Consider the following 14,026-nt stretch of genomic DNA (forward strand, 5'->3'; position numbering starts at 1 on the left):
GAGATGAAAAATAAGTAAATGAGAAAAACATCTTTCCAGATATTCATCTTGTCCTCGTGGAGAGAAGACTGCAACATAATCTTTGCTCAGTTCCTAACAGCCAGAAGAAGCAATATTTGAAATGTGACTTTGATCTGTCTTGACCATAGCCAAAGATCCTTCGTATGGAGACCTATCTTCTAGGATTGCATCCTGCATTAAAAATCTGAGTATAATCATATTGTGAGTGGGGCAGGGTAGCTCACACCTGCCACCCAGCACTTTGGGAGGCTGAAGCAGGCAGATTGCTTGAGTACAGGAGTTTGAGAACAGCCTGGGCAACTTAGTGAGAGCCTGTCTCTGCTAAAAAGACAAAAATTAGCTGGGCATGGTAGCACGCCTGTGTAGTCCCAGCTACTCAGGAGGCTGAGGTAGGAGGATCACCTAAGCCCAGGAAGTACAGGCTGGAGTAAGGCGTGATTGGGCCACTGCACTTCAGTATAGGCAACGGGAGTGAGACTGTCTCAAAACAAAAAATCACATTGCAGAAAAGCACTTGGAGATTTACAATACTGAACATCTTACATAATGAAATCTGTGAAGGATAAATACACTGATCAGGATGTTCACTCCCATTCAAATATCAAAAATTAAGAATATATGTGTATACATATATATAGACACAGAATCTTGCTCAGTTGCCAGGCTGGAGTGCAGTGGCGCGATCTTGGCTCACTGCAACCTCCGCCTCCTGGGTTCAAGCAATTCTCGTGCCTCAGCCTCTTGAGTAGCTGGGATTACAAGCACACGCCACCACACCCAGCTAATTTTTGTATTTTTAGTAGAGACGGGTTTCACCATGTTAACCAGGATGGTCTTGAACTTCTGACCTCATGATCCACCCACCTTGGCCTCCCAAAGTGCTGAGCCACTGCACCCAGCCCCAAAATTAAGAATATACATTTTTTAAAAAAGGTCAGGTGCAGTGGCTCACGCCTGTAATCCCAGCACTTTGGAAGGCTGAGGCAGGTGGATCACCTGAGGTCAGGAGTTCGAGATCAGCCTGGCCAACATAGTGAAACCCTGTCTCTACTAAAAATACAAAAATTAGCAGAGCATGGTGGTGGGTGCCTGTAATCCCAGCTACTTGGGAAGCTGAGGCAGGAGAATCACTTAAACTGCCTAGGCAGAGGTTGTAGTGAGCCAAGATTGCCCCATTGTACTGCAGCCTGGGCAGCAAGAGCAAAACTCCATCTCAAAAAAGAAAAAAAAATTAAAAAAAAAAAATCACAAGTTGAAGCTGGGCACAGTGGCTCATATCTGTAATCCCAGCACTTTGAGAGGTCAAGGTGGGAGGATAACTTGAGGCCAGGAGTTTGAGACCAGTCTGGGCTACATAGCAAGGCCCTGTTTCTATTTTTATTTTATTTTTTTCCTATTATTTCTTTTTTTTTTTTTTAATCACAAGTTGATCTCTGAATCATTGGAGGTGACTTTTCCCACTATTACTTTTAATTACATTCTAGTTTGGGCCATCATTCAAAAAGTAGACAAAGCCGGGCGTGGTAGGGCGTGTGCCTGTAGTCCCAGCTACTAGGAAGGCTGAGGCAGGAGGATCGCTTGAGCCTGGGATTTCGACACTGCAGTGAGCTGTGATCGCACCACTGCATTCCATCCTGGGCAACAGAGCGAGACTATGTCTCTGAAGATGAATGAATGAATGAAGAAAACAAAATAAAAAATTCCTAAAAGCAAAACAAAATCAAAGAGTAGACAGAAAGTCCTAAATTCCACCTTAGAGCCGATGCTGCATACACAATCAAGCTAGGCTATGCTTGTGTTTCTCAGCATTAAAGGAGCTCATGCAGTTCTGAGGCTACCGAGTTACTTACGGGATATGATTCTCCCAGCCTCCAAGACAAATGACAGAGCCGCCTATCTACTGTTCCCAGAATCTGGATGTTCAGGTGGCCTGGATTGCTGGGTAAAACAGACTGTTTTAATAATTAGTGGGCTTTCTTAGACTCTGACTTAGAGCCTGAATTTAAATTCCTAGTCTAATTTAAATACTACCAATAAGTACAATAAGTAGCATTTACACACATTTGCTTTTTTTTTTTTTTTTGAGACAGAGTTTCGCTCTTATTGCCCAGGCTGGAGTGCACTATCTCAGCTCACCGCAACCTCCACCTCCTGGGTTCAAGTGATTCTCTTGCCTCAGCCTCCTGAGTAGCTGAGATTACAGGCATGCGCCACCACACCCAGCTAATTTTGTATTTTTAGTAGAGACGGGGTTTCTCCCTGTTGGTCAGGCTGGTCTTGAACTCCCAACCACAGGTGATCCGCCCGCCTTGGCCTCCCAGAGTGCTGGGATTACAGACATGAGCCACTGCGCCCGGCCCACACATTTGCTTTTAAGCCCATTCACTAATTCTGGTGTGCACTAAAATCACGATACGCTTAGTTAATTCTGATTTTGAAAATTAATATGAAGTTTTAAAGTATTTTTTATTAGTTTTTGAAACTAATATCAGACAATAACCAGAACATGATATGATTCCATTCCATTATACACAAAAACCAAGCAACTACACCAAAAAAGACAAAACAAAACCAACAAACATAGGCCTTTCTTGTTTAACTGCATTCTGTTCAATGTTTTAAGCTCTAGAAGGGGAGTCTTTGAGTTAATCAGTTAGGACTCTCATTTTGCAAATGAGAGACGTGAGGCACAAGTAGGTCAATGACTTATTGAGGTACTTGGAGAGAGAGGCAGTGTCCTCTGCCCATCGCAGCTGGCCGGGTTTTGCAGGAGGAAACACACCAAAAAGAAATGTAGAGGCCAGTTCTACTGCATTCATTTCACGCCCTGGGGCTTGCACCCTTAAAAAGTATTTATTCCAGAACAGAGAAGTACATTTTAAAAAGGAGTAGAGTAGTTACACATGTACCAGTGTGCACATTAAAAAGTAAAATAAAATGCAGCATTGCCAAAGTCCCATGCAAACTAGAACTGTCTTTAATCAAAACTACTTTGTGGTCATTCAATATCACACATCTTTTATGTTGCTTTCTGTAAACCTTAGGTAAATCATGACATTTATGCTCTAATTTTATTTACCAAAAATATTTTTTCCTTGTGGGACTTAAAAGGGCACATTCTTAGCTTGGGCACAGTGGCTCATGCCTGTAATCCCAGCACTTTGGGAGATAGAGCTGGGAGGATCACTTGAACCCAGGAGTTCAAGACCAGCCTGGGCAACATAGGGAAACCCCATATCTACACAAATAAAAAAAAAAAAAATTAGCTGGGTGTGGTGGCATGCACCTGTAGTCCCAGATACTCAGGAGACTAAAGTGGGAGAATCACTGGAGCCCAGGGATTCAAGTATGCACCAAGTCACAATCTTGCCACTGTATTCCAGCCTGGGTGACAGAGAGAAACCTTGTCTTTAAAAGAAAAAAAAAAAAAAGCGGCTGGGTGTGATGGCTCATGCTGGTTAACCCAGCACTTTGGGAGGCTGAGGTGATTGGATTGTTTGAGTTTGGGAGTTCGAGACAAGCCTGGGCAACATGGTGAAACTACATCTCTACCAAAAAAAAAAAAAAAATTAGATGGGTGCCTGTAATTCCAGTTACTTGGGAGGCTGAGGCAGGAGGATAGCTTAAGCCCAGGAGGTGGAGGTTGCAGTGACCCGAGGTCCAGCCTGGGTGATAGAGCCAGACCTTGTCTCAAAAAAAAAAAAAAGAAAGAAAGAAAAAAGCAAAAAAAATATACTCTTAGAACATATAAACATAATTTGCCAGGCATTTTTTTCTCCTACAAATATTATTTTTACTAATAAAAAAAGTCCAGATCACATTCTTCTGAAATCAAAGTTTCCATGATAAAACCCTTAAAATTCCAAGTTTTTGTCTTTTCAGTGTCAGCTAACACAGTTTGAATTTTTCTGTTTTTTTTTCTACACTTGTATCATGGTTTAGCATCATACTAAATGTTCATAGAAAATTAATGACGTATGCATCAAACATCTCAATTTAATCAGGCTTCTATTAGAAAGCAATCTCTTGCATGATATATATAAATGAGAACAGAGGTACTAGTTAGAGAGCAGCCTATTGCACAAGGCAGAAAGTGATTTTGCTTGTTGTATAGCAGAAGTTCTATTAGGCAATGTTATAACTCCAAATAATACCCAATACTCCTAATGCTTAAAATTTTCAAACTCAAAGAGCCGTTTACTGTTCATAGGTCCACAGGGTGAGTATATTTATTGTAATTCAGGTTTTTTTTTTTTTTTGCAACATTTTATCACTAATTTCAGTGAGCAGACCTTCAGAATCATGTACACATCTGATCCACATATAACTAAATATCCAAAGATAAGCCAAGTAGGTGTAAAGGGTAACAATAACAAAAACTTGTTTATCCACACCGGGCATGGTGGTGCAAGCCTGTAGTCTCAGCCATTCAGGACGCTGAAGCAGGAGGATCACTTGTGCCCAGGAGTTTGAAGTTGCAATGAGCTACCATTGCACCACTGCACTCCAGTATGGGTGACAGATTCAGACCCTGTCTCAAAAAAAATAATAAAATAAAATAAAAAGAAAAACCTTGTTTGTCTCACTGCTCTCAGTGGAACACACAGCATCTGATGTGTTAATTTCAACAGTAGGTTCTGCTAAACCATTCTTTAAAAAAATTCATGAACCTGGCCGGGCACAGTGGCTCACGCTTGTAATCCCAGCACTTTGGGAGGCTGAGGTGGGCAGATCACCTGAGGTCAGTAGTTTGAGACCAACCTGGCCAACATGGTGAAACCCTGTCTCAAAAAAAAAAAAAAAAAAAAAAATTCATGAACCAAAATACCTTGATAAGAACAAAGGTTCCCAGTGTTAGAAACAGGAGAATACCTTTAGGACTTGGGTTTTAGGTACATTTTATTTTATTTTATTTTATTTATTTATTTTTGAGACGGAGTCTTGCTCCATTCAGGCTGGAGTGCAGTGACACAACATTGCTCATTGCAACCTCCACCTCCTGCATTCAAGTGATTCTCCTGCCTCAACCTCCCAAACAGCTAGGACTACACGTGTGTGCCAACATTCCCAGCTAATTTTTGTACTTTTTAGTAGAGATAAGGTTTCGATATGCTGGCCAGAGTGATCTCAAACTCCTGGCCACAGGTGATCTACCTGTCTCAGCCTCCCAAAGTGCTGGGATTACAGGCTTGAGCCAATGTGCCGGCCTAGGTATATTTTCCAACACAGGGTTATGAAATGTCCCAGCCTTCTCTTGCCAGAGAGAGATGAGACTTTGGGGAAGGTAGCAAGAGACTCCAGGTGTGGGAGGAGGGGCTTAAAAACGTTCTATGTCATCTCCAAAGGCACTCTGGACAACCAGGTGCAAAAGAATTGGAAGTGGCCCTTATTCAGATTCACCCAGACTGGATGAAGCAGGAGTTCTTGGTATTAGTAATTGTCAGCTAAGCATGGTGGTTCACGCCTATAAATCTCAGGGTCTTGAGAGGCTGACATGGGAGGATCGCTTGAGCCCAGGAGTTTGAGACCAGCCTGGGCAACACAGTGAAGGTTCCATCTCTACAAGGACTAAAAAATAAAAATATTTAAAGAATTAGCTGATTGTGATGGTGCACGCCTGTAGTCCCAGACAGGAGAATGAGACAGGAGGATCTCTCAAGCCCAAGAGTTTCAGGCTGCAGTAAGCTATGATTGGGCCACTGTACTCTAGCCTGAGCAACAGAGAGAGACCCAGTCTCTCTCTCTCTCTATATATATATATGTGTATATATGTGTATATATATACACATATATATAATTAGAAAATTGCAAAACGTTTCCTCAGCCTAAGACCTTGTGGGTCTTTTAGAAGCATGATCGCAGACACAAACACAGATCCCACATTTGCCCTATCTGAGCTACTGGAATCTTTAGTCCTCCTGAGAAGTGGGCGGTTGGTGGTGGAGAGACTCTTAAGTCTGGGTGCCCTGAGAACACACCTTCTGGTATGCACTTCTGCCCCTTGGTCCTCCAAGCTGCCCTTGTGAAAGATGGGCAGTTCCTTTCCCCTGGTCCCCATTCTCACTTCAGGGGTAAAAAGGAATTAAAAAAAAAAATCCTTGTCAGTTTTCAGCCAAAGTCTCTGAAATTTATTGCAAATTACCTTTAGAAAGTTAAATGTGGCCTGGCGCAGTGGCTCACTCCTGTAATCCCAGCACTTTGGGAGGCCAAGGTGAGCTGACCACCTGAGGTCAGGAGTTTGAGACCAGCCTGGTCAATGTGGTGAAACTCCATCTCTACTATAATTACAAAAATTAGCTAGGTGTGGTGACAGATGCCTGTAATCCCAGCTACTTGGAAGGCTGAGGCAGGAGAATTGCTTGAACCCTAAAGGCAGAGGTTGCAGTGAGCTGAGATGGTGCCATTGCACTCCATCCAGCCTGGGCAACAAGAGTGAAACTCCATCTCAAAAAAAGAGAAAAAAAAAGAAAGTTAAATGCATCTGTTTTCACAGCCTGACTTCCCCAAGAATGGGACAGAGTTCCAGAGCTCTCTCTGGACCACAGGTGGGAGCTGGCAGCACTGCTCAGGCAGATGTCATCCTGGGATCAAGGACCAAACATTTTCTCACTTGATCAAAAGAATTAGGGGCCACTTAACATTCTGTCACTTAAACCTGTGGTTCCAGTATTTTATGCTACTCAATAATATAGATTTTATTTTGAAGTGAAATTATAGAAAAAATAAAGAATATTGCTTTTAGACTGAGCATAGTGGCTCATGCCTATGATCCCAGTACTTTGGGAGGCCAAGGTGGGAGGGCTGCTTGAGGCCAGGACCAGCCTGGGCGACATAGTCACATCTTGTCTCTACAAAAAATTAGTTGAGTGCAGTGGTGTACCCCGTTACTCCCAGTTGCTTGGGAGGCTGAGTGGGAGGATAGCTTGAGCCCAATAATTCAAGGCTGTGGTTTGAATTCCTGGGATTGTACCAATGCCCTCCAGCCTGCGTGACACAGCAATATCCTGTCTCTAAAGAAAAAGAAAAATAAATAAATAAATAAACTGCCTTAAAAAACATTAGCCAGGTGTGGTGGCACACACCTGTAGTTCCAGCTACTTAGGAGGCTGAGGTAGGAGGACAGCTTGAACCCCATTTGGAGGCTGCAGTGAGCCACAATCACACCATTGCACTCCAGCCTGGGTGACAGAGGGAGACCCTGTCTCAAAAAAGAAAAAAAACATATATCAACTTCAAAAATAGATGCAATGTATATTTAGTAATCTAAGTATCTATGTAAAAATGCTATGTTTGACTCATTGGCAGGTATGAGTTCATGGCCCAATGTTCTTTAATTAAAAAAACAGCTTTCATAGTACACGCTGTGGTGACGTCATTTTTCTTTCAGAGGATAATTACTATTTAAAAGCTTCTTAAATTCCAAGTTAAAGCTGTTACATTCTAACCCAGTCTCAGAGCTGATTGGCTCAAAACCTCTGTGGGCCAGTAATACTACATTACCTTGGAGGGGCAGGCAGCGTCGGGCTCAGGGAGCTGACAAAGCCAGCCCTCCTACTGGCCAGCACGCATATTCCAGGGGATAAATAGGATTAAGTGCTCTAAAGAGGATTCCCAGCCCTCCCACAAAGGAGGATCAAACACTCTGGTCTAGTTCTGGAAAAAAAAAAAAAAAAAAAAAAGCCCCAGAGAAGGAGAAAGTGCCAGTTTAAACAGCAGGTGGCCCTATCCCAAGCCTCTGCTCTTCCTCTTACCCCCATCTCTGGATGGCTGGGGAGAGCCCTTTTCTGCAGGCAAGTGTGCGTACTGGGTCCCTGAGAGTGGGTTCAACCCACCCTCTTTGGTTTCCTAAATAGTGCCAGCCCCTGGGTGGCAGTGGGAGGTCATGACCTCAAATCTCTTCTAGCTGCTTTTGGAGACGAATGGATAAACTCTGCCAGGAAGCGCTAGTGCGACTTAGAGAAAGCCCTTTGTATGAACTGCTCTCGGCACACTCTCCTAAATTTAGGCCCCGAAAGATGAAGGTAATAAAAACTGCTGACATCTGATTGCAATTTGTTTCTTGTCCAGGAAACAGACCAACCAACCACATAGAGCCAAACAGCACCCCTCTCCAAGCTTCACTCCACCCCACACCACTTTTCAAACTGTCCCACGCGGAGAGGGGGCGACACCGGCAGGAGTGGGGGTTTACAGGACTCCCTGTAAAGACGCCCCAACAGCACACGTGTTAACTCATTAACTCGGAGGGATCTGGGGACACTGTGACGGTTTTCTATTAATAGGGAATAAAGCTCCTGCAGACATTAGCGGTAATGCCCTGACCGCCCGCGCAAAGTTAACTCCTCCAGGGCCAGCAAGAGGAAACCGTGTCCTGCCCAGGCAGAAGTGCGCTGGAAATGCGCGTATCCCATGCACACACAGGGTTTTAGGACCGCTCCCCTTGCACAGGCCAGACCCCACACCCATCTCGAGTCTTGTCTCCGGGGAGGGAGCGGGGGCGGGCAGGCAGCCGTCGGGGGTCCGTCAGCTCAGCTTCGCCACGCACACGGCTAGGGCCACAGCCGCCAGCAGCACGGCGGCGAAAAGGATGGCGGCCAGGGCCTTCCTGGGGTCGAAGCCCCGCTGGCGCTCCTCCACGGACACAACCGAGGAGGGGCCGGCCCCGACCGTGGACAGGAGCTCGGCGCCAGGCGCCTGCCGGGCTTGCACGGTCCAGCGGGGCACGTTGACTTTCATCTCCATGCTGTCGATCATCTCGCCCACCTGAAGGACCTCGCGCTCCAGCTCGCGCAGGTCCGCGACGTCGAAGTCGCCCTCCGCCTCGAGCCGCAGGCTGCGGGTGCTCAGCGCGCGCGCCGCCACGCCGGAGGAGGCGCCCGCCACGCCCGTGCACACCAGCGGCCGCCGCGGTGCGTGCAGCGGGAACGCGGCGCCCAGGTCCAGCGCGCGTCGCATGTCCGCTTCCAGCAGGTCCAGGCAGCCCGAGAAGGCCACCCAGAGCCGCTCGAACTCCGCGCGCTCGTCGGCGGCCAGGCCCCGGTCGCGCAGCACGGCAGTCAGCCGGGAGCAGGTGGCCACTGCCAGCTCCTGCGCTTTCTGGCGCGTCTTTTGCAGCTCCTGCCGCAGGTTCTGCGAGTCCGCCGAGCCGCCAACGGTCAGCACCAGGTGGTGGTAGCACGCGGTCGTCTTGTTGAGCCCGTCCAGCAGCGCCTTGCACTCCTCCCTCGCCATCGCGGTGCGCTCTGGCGGGAACCGGTCGCCCGCGCCCTTGTTGGCCTCCCCCTCAGCGCGGCAGGACGCGGCCAGCCCCAGTCCAGGCCTCGGGCCGCGCGGCCCGAACGCTCCTCATGGTCCGTGACTCGCTTGGCGCTGCTGCCAACGTCCACGGAATCCGCCTGGGAGCCTCGACGTGCGCCTCAGCAGACGTGGAGTGGAGAGGGAACCCCGTTAGCGGTCCCCCGCCCCCTCGTTCATCCTCCCCAGGCGCTCACACGCCGACTCTCTGCGCTGCCCTGGCCTCCACGTTGGCTCCTCTCGAAGCTGAGGGTGCGGTCCCCATCCTCTACGGGTGCGGACCCCGGGGCGAGCAGGCGGCAGAGCCGTGCGCTCCGCCTTAGGCGCTGCCAAGGGCGGGCGGGTCGGGTTTCCTAGGACCCGCCCACTCCGCCCGCCCCGGCCGGAGCTGCCATCCCCTAGATCAGGGGTGGGCGGGGCTCCGCGCGGGGAAGTCACGTGTGGGTCGCCCATCCCTCCCTCCTCTTCACCCCATCCGAGTTCTGGAATGTTAGCGCCTTGGAGATCCAACCTGTCCTATTTCATGGATGAGGAAACTGGTAAAAAGGGGGCCAGGCTCCCGCGGAGTTTTTGCCAATGAGGGGACTAGAACCCAGGGATACTGACTCCTAGACCCTGTCAGCGACAGGACGTGGGGTGCCCCTCAGGACTGGGCACCTCCGTGCCCCAAAGCGCGCAGTGACTGGCAATCCCAGGGGCTGGGCGCTGACCGGGTCGGTTGCCTCCGCAGCATCGCGCTAGGGCTGGCCCTGGCTTCCGAGCGCAGACCCCACCCCTAGTGTCAGCCCGGCTCCCGGTTCCGCCCCTCCCTTCTCTGGGCACGCGCAGTTGCTGGCGCGGGGCGGGGCCAGCTGGAGTAGGAAGCGCTGGGAGCCGTCTGAGCCCCGCCTCCGGCTGAGCTGGGCTCAATGATTGCTCTGCGCGCACGTCACTCTGGGAAAGAACGGTTGCTGATTGGGCCAGCCATGGCGCAGCTCCGCCCCACGGCGGAGTAAGTTGGGGGCTGTAGGGCAAGATCGCCGTGAGAGGGTGGTGGGCAAAGAGGTCCCAGCCGCGGACCTGGGAGGTGCCGCAGCCGCCCGGGATGGGTTGGGAGTGAAGCGATGTAGCCTTTTAAGTAAGTGTTCTCGCGCTGGCCTCCTCCCGCGTCTCCCCTCCCGTGGGACGGCTGCGTCTCGGGGCCCGGCGGCCGGGCAGGGCCCCGAGAGCGAGGGGGGAGGGGCTCCCTGCTCTCCGCAATCCGCTCCCGGGTCCGCCAGGTGGCCCCGCGCTGCCCCAGCCCTCGCGCCCCCAGGTGGGTGTCCCGTCCGCAGCCGGCGTGCCCTGCCCACTCCGCCCCTCGGGTCTGGAGGAAAGGGAGTGGTCGGCGCGGAGAATGCGCGCTCTGAGCCCCGCTGCATCGACATTGGCGGGTGGAGCCGGGGTCCCGGGTCCGGGGGTCTCAGACTTGGCTGGGCGCGGGGCCGTTGCCGCTCGGTTTCCCGGAGGCCTCGGGGCTGGTGGAGGGCAGACGGCGGGTGGGGGTCCGAGCCGCGCGCCGGGCAGTTGTGGTTTCCGGAGGTGCTGAGGGCACAAAGCGGGGAATCCTTGCCTGCCGGCCTCTCTCGGGGTGGGATCTCTGCGTCCCCCCAGGTAAAGATGGCTAAAGTAAAACTCTTACAGAGAGATGTTCTGGACTCTTGAGTCTGTTCTCTCGTTTGGTTGAAAATGGACTGCCCCGGAGCGCACGAGCCACGCAGTGCCCCCTTGGCCGCCCCTCGAGGTGCAGGTGACGTGGACCCTCACGGCCCGTGCTGGGCGAAGGAGCAAGGGACTGGTCTTAACTGAGGAATTAGAGCATGCATGGAAGGAGGGCTGCTGGCAGTGCTGGAAGGGACTGTGAGGCTGCAGAGAGCTGGGATTTTACAAGTTGATGAGTTTCATGGAGAGAGGCCCCTATTTTGATTAAATAATGCAGTCTTCGTACTGGCCGAAGAGTAGAGCAGTGGATTTTCTTTTTTTAAAAAAATTTTTTTTCGTTTTTTGTTTTTGTTTTTTTTTCTTTTTGAGACGGGGTCTGGCTCTGTTGGCCAGGCTGGAGTGCAGTGTTGCGACCGTAGCTCACTGTAGCCTCAAACTCCTGGACTCAAGCAATTCTCCCACCTCAGCCTTTGCAGTAGCTGGGACTACAGTCACATGCCCCTAAGCACGACTAATTTAAAATTTTTTTTTTTTTTTTTTTGTAGACATGGGGTCTCGCTAGGTTGCCCAGGCTGGTCTTGAACTCCTGGCCTCAAGCCATCCTCTTGTCTTGGCCTTCTAAAGTGTTGGAATTACAGGCATGAGCCACCACGTTTTGCTGAGCAGTAGCTATTATTGTTTCAAGATCAACCTGGCATGAGGCCTGGTGTTGAGGCACCTTGAGGGTCCAAAGCACTGAGCCCCAGGGCCTGCTGTCACCCAGGGGTCCGTCCTTTAACTGGGTGAGCAGTAGGCTGAGTGTTCACTGCCAGGGCTTGGGTACTTCTGGCCTTGACCATTGTATGGGAGTGGGGCGGGGGGGGGGTCTCAGCCACCCACACCCTACATAGGGTCATTCTCAGGGGAATAGTAGTTTTCAGGATGAAATGGGTGGAAAGCTAGGAAACCCATATTTGGGGATAGCTTTGGGGACAGCAGAGGATGACAAAGCTGCAGAGGTGGCCAAAGGTCAGACAAGCCAAGTCCTGAGCGCCTAGCAGAGAAGTTGAGGGCTCACCTGGTGGGGAGTGGAGGTGAAGCCTTTGAGGAATCCTGCAGAGCTCAGCATTGGAAAGATGACTTTGTTGTGTTGCTGGTGGACAGGTGTGAGTGAAATCCAGGGAGCAGATCCAGGAGGCACAGCCTGGAGACCTTGGGGAAGCAGATGCAGGATGGTGCAGAAACAGAGACTTCTCCTGACCAGCCCTAGGGACAGGAAAGCACCTGGGGCTCTGACGTTGGATAGACTTACATTCCCAACTTACACCCAGCCTTTCCGGGTCATGGGAAATAATCTTGGCCGGCAGCTTCCCTGGGAGGGCAGGCAGAGGTGTCTGCAGAGGGCGGGGGGTTAGGGTCTTCGTTGTGCCTCTTTGTGGCCATTGGACTGTGTCTCCTTCACAAAGACCTGCTGCTAGGTCTTTGTTACTGATGTTTCTGTGTCCTGGTTAGGGTTTCTGTGGCATCTGCCCTGCTGAGGCTCTTCCTGTCTATCATTTGCCAGCATTAGGCTGGTATCCAATGACTCCATCCTCTCACAGAGGAGCAGAGGAATGTGACCACGTCATGATAGATACCAAGCCTAGAAAGGATTCAGTCCAGAAGGATCCAGACTTGATTTGTCCTGAGGTCGATTCTCTATCTGAGGAACACTGAGAAGTGTCCCTGGAGCTCCTGCCCATCCGTCCAAGATGCTGGGGCAGGGATGAGTGCATGGTGGTTCTCCCTGTGGTCCGGGAACAGGGTGATGCAGTGGCGTTCGAAGGGGCTGTTGTGTTCCTCCATACTTTCCTGCTCCCTGCATAGTCTCACTCTGGTTCCGGTCCTGGGCCTTCTCTCTGACCCTGCTCATTCCAGCTGTCACTGTGTTTGGCTGGTGCTGAGCACTTTGTTTTGGACTCTTTGCCTTTGTTCCTTCTTGGCTGTGACTTGGGGCTAGGCTCTCACCTACCCTGGATGTGGGCGGTGGAGTTCCAGCTCCTATGAGAGATGACCTCTCCTTGGGAGCTTGGGCTTGCTCTTAATGCCCCACTATCATTTCATTTAAGTGGGTGAGCAGTTACTCCATGTCTGCAGGGAGCCAGGCGCAGGGCTGGGTGCTTTAATGAGAAGCTTTGAGAAGAATATGGACAAGATCTATACATGTTATAGACCAGAAGGACACAGGTGACTGTAACAGCATACATTACATCACCACATTGCGTCCATTGGTATGAAAATAGATGAATAGAAAGTTTTCGGTTTTTGCCTTTTCCTTCTGAATCATAAATTAGACCAAATGGAGAATACTGCTCATCTGTTGGGAAGTGTTCCTGGTCAGAGGGTTTGGTCAGAGCCCTGGAAGGGTAGGAACAGCCGTCACAGTGAGATTTCAGCAGGGAGTGCATCTCTAAGGAGGCTGAATTTTCCATGCTGCATTCTGCTGAGCTGGGTTGCATGCTGTCACCAGATGGTTCCTGACCACCCAGACTTATCTGGGCTAGCAGGACGGTTGAAGACCACAAAACCACGAGTGTGCACAATGCTGCCTGAAATACTAATTTGAGGCCTTGCATGGCTCTCCTGTTCGTAGAATGACTGCAGATAACTCACATTCAGGGGTATTTGGTATCTCCAGCTAACTCAACTGGATTTTCAGTACATTTTCCCCTCATTTGAACCCAGGCAGGGATGAAATTTTTTTAAAGAAGTTCTATAAGATTCACTTATCTTTCCATGTTATTATTTTTTTCTTTCTATGTTATTTTAAAATAGCAAACTAATTCTTTTTTTTTTTTTCTTTGAGACAGGGTCTCGCTCTATTGTCTAGGCTGAGTGCAGTGGCCTCATCTTGGCTTACCGCAACCTCTGCCTCCCGGGTTCAAGAGATTCTCGTGCCTCAGCCTCCCAAGTAGCTGGGATTACAGGCGTGGGCCACTACACCCAGCAAATTGTATTTTTAGTAGATTTCACTGTGTTGGCCAGGCTGGTCTCAAACTCCTGACCTCAAGTG

General features: G+C 49.8%; 2 protein-coding genes across 7 annotated transcripts in view; one reads left to right on the top strand and one right to left on the bottom strand.

Moving 5' to 3' along the window:
* Positions 1 to 5,802: 5,802 nt before the first annotated feature.
* On the bottom strand, positions 5,803 to 9,660 carry RGS9BP (regulator of G protein signaling 9 binding protein). The gene has a single exon (XM_064380688.1). It carries the CDS (start codon positions 9,250 to 9,252, stop codon positions 8,545 to 8,547), a length of 708 nt encoding a protein of 235 aa, XP_064236758.1. The 5' UTR covers positions 9,253 to 9,660; the 3' UTR covers positions 5,803 to 8,544.
* A 654-nt stretch (positions 9,661 to 10,314) lies between these two features.
* Positions 10,315 to 14,026, top strand: part of ANKRD27 (ankyrin repeat domain 27) — a 68,372-nt gene continuing 64,660 nt past the window's right edge. For all 6 annotated transcript variants that reach the window (XM_064381518.1, XM_064381517.1, XM_064381519.1 and 3 more), the window contains exon 1: positions 10,315 to 10,432. The gene's annotated coding sequence lies outside the window, so the exon portion shown is untranslated. The remainder of the gene's footprint in view (positions 10,433 to 14,026) is intronic.

The sequence above is a fragment of the Aotus nancymaae genome, unplaced genomic scaffold (genome assembly GCF_030222135.1).
Source record: "Aotus nancymaae isolate 86718 unplaced genomic scaffold, 86718_ANA_hifiasm-v0.15.2.pri h1tg000028l, whole genome shotgun sequence".
Taxonomy (NCBI): Eukaryota; Metazoa; Chordata; class Mammalia; order Primates; family Aotidae; genus Aotus; species Aotus nancymaae.

Coding starts and splice junctions, on each gene's coding strand:
- RGS9BP (XM_064380688.1), bottom strand. CDS start 9,252: ATGGCGAGGGAGGAGTGCAAGGCGCTGCTGGACGGGCTCAACAAGACG.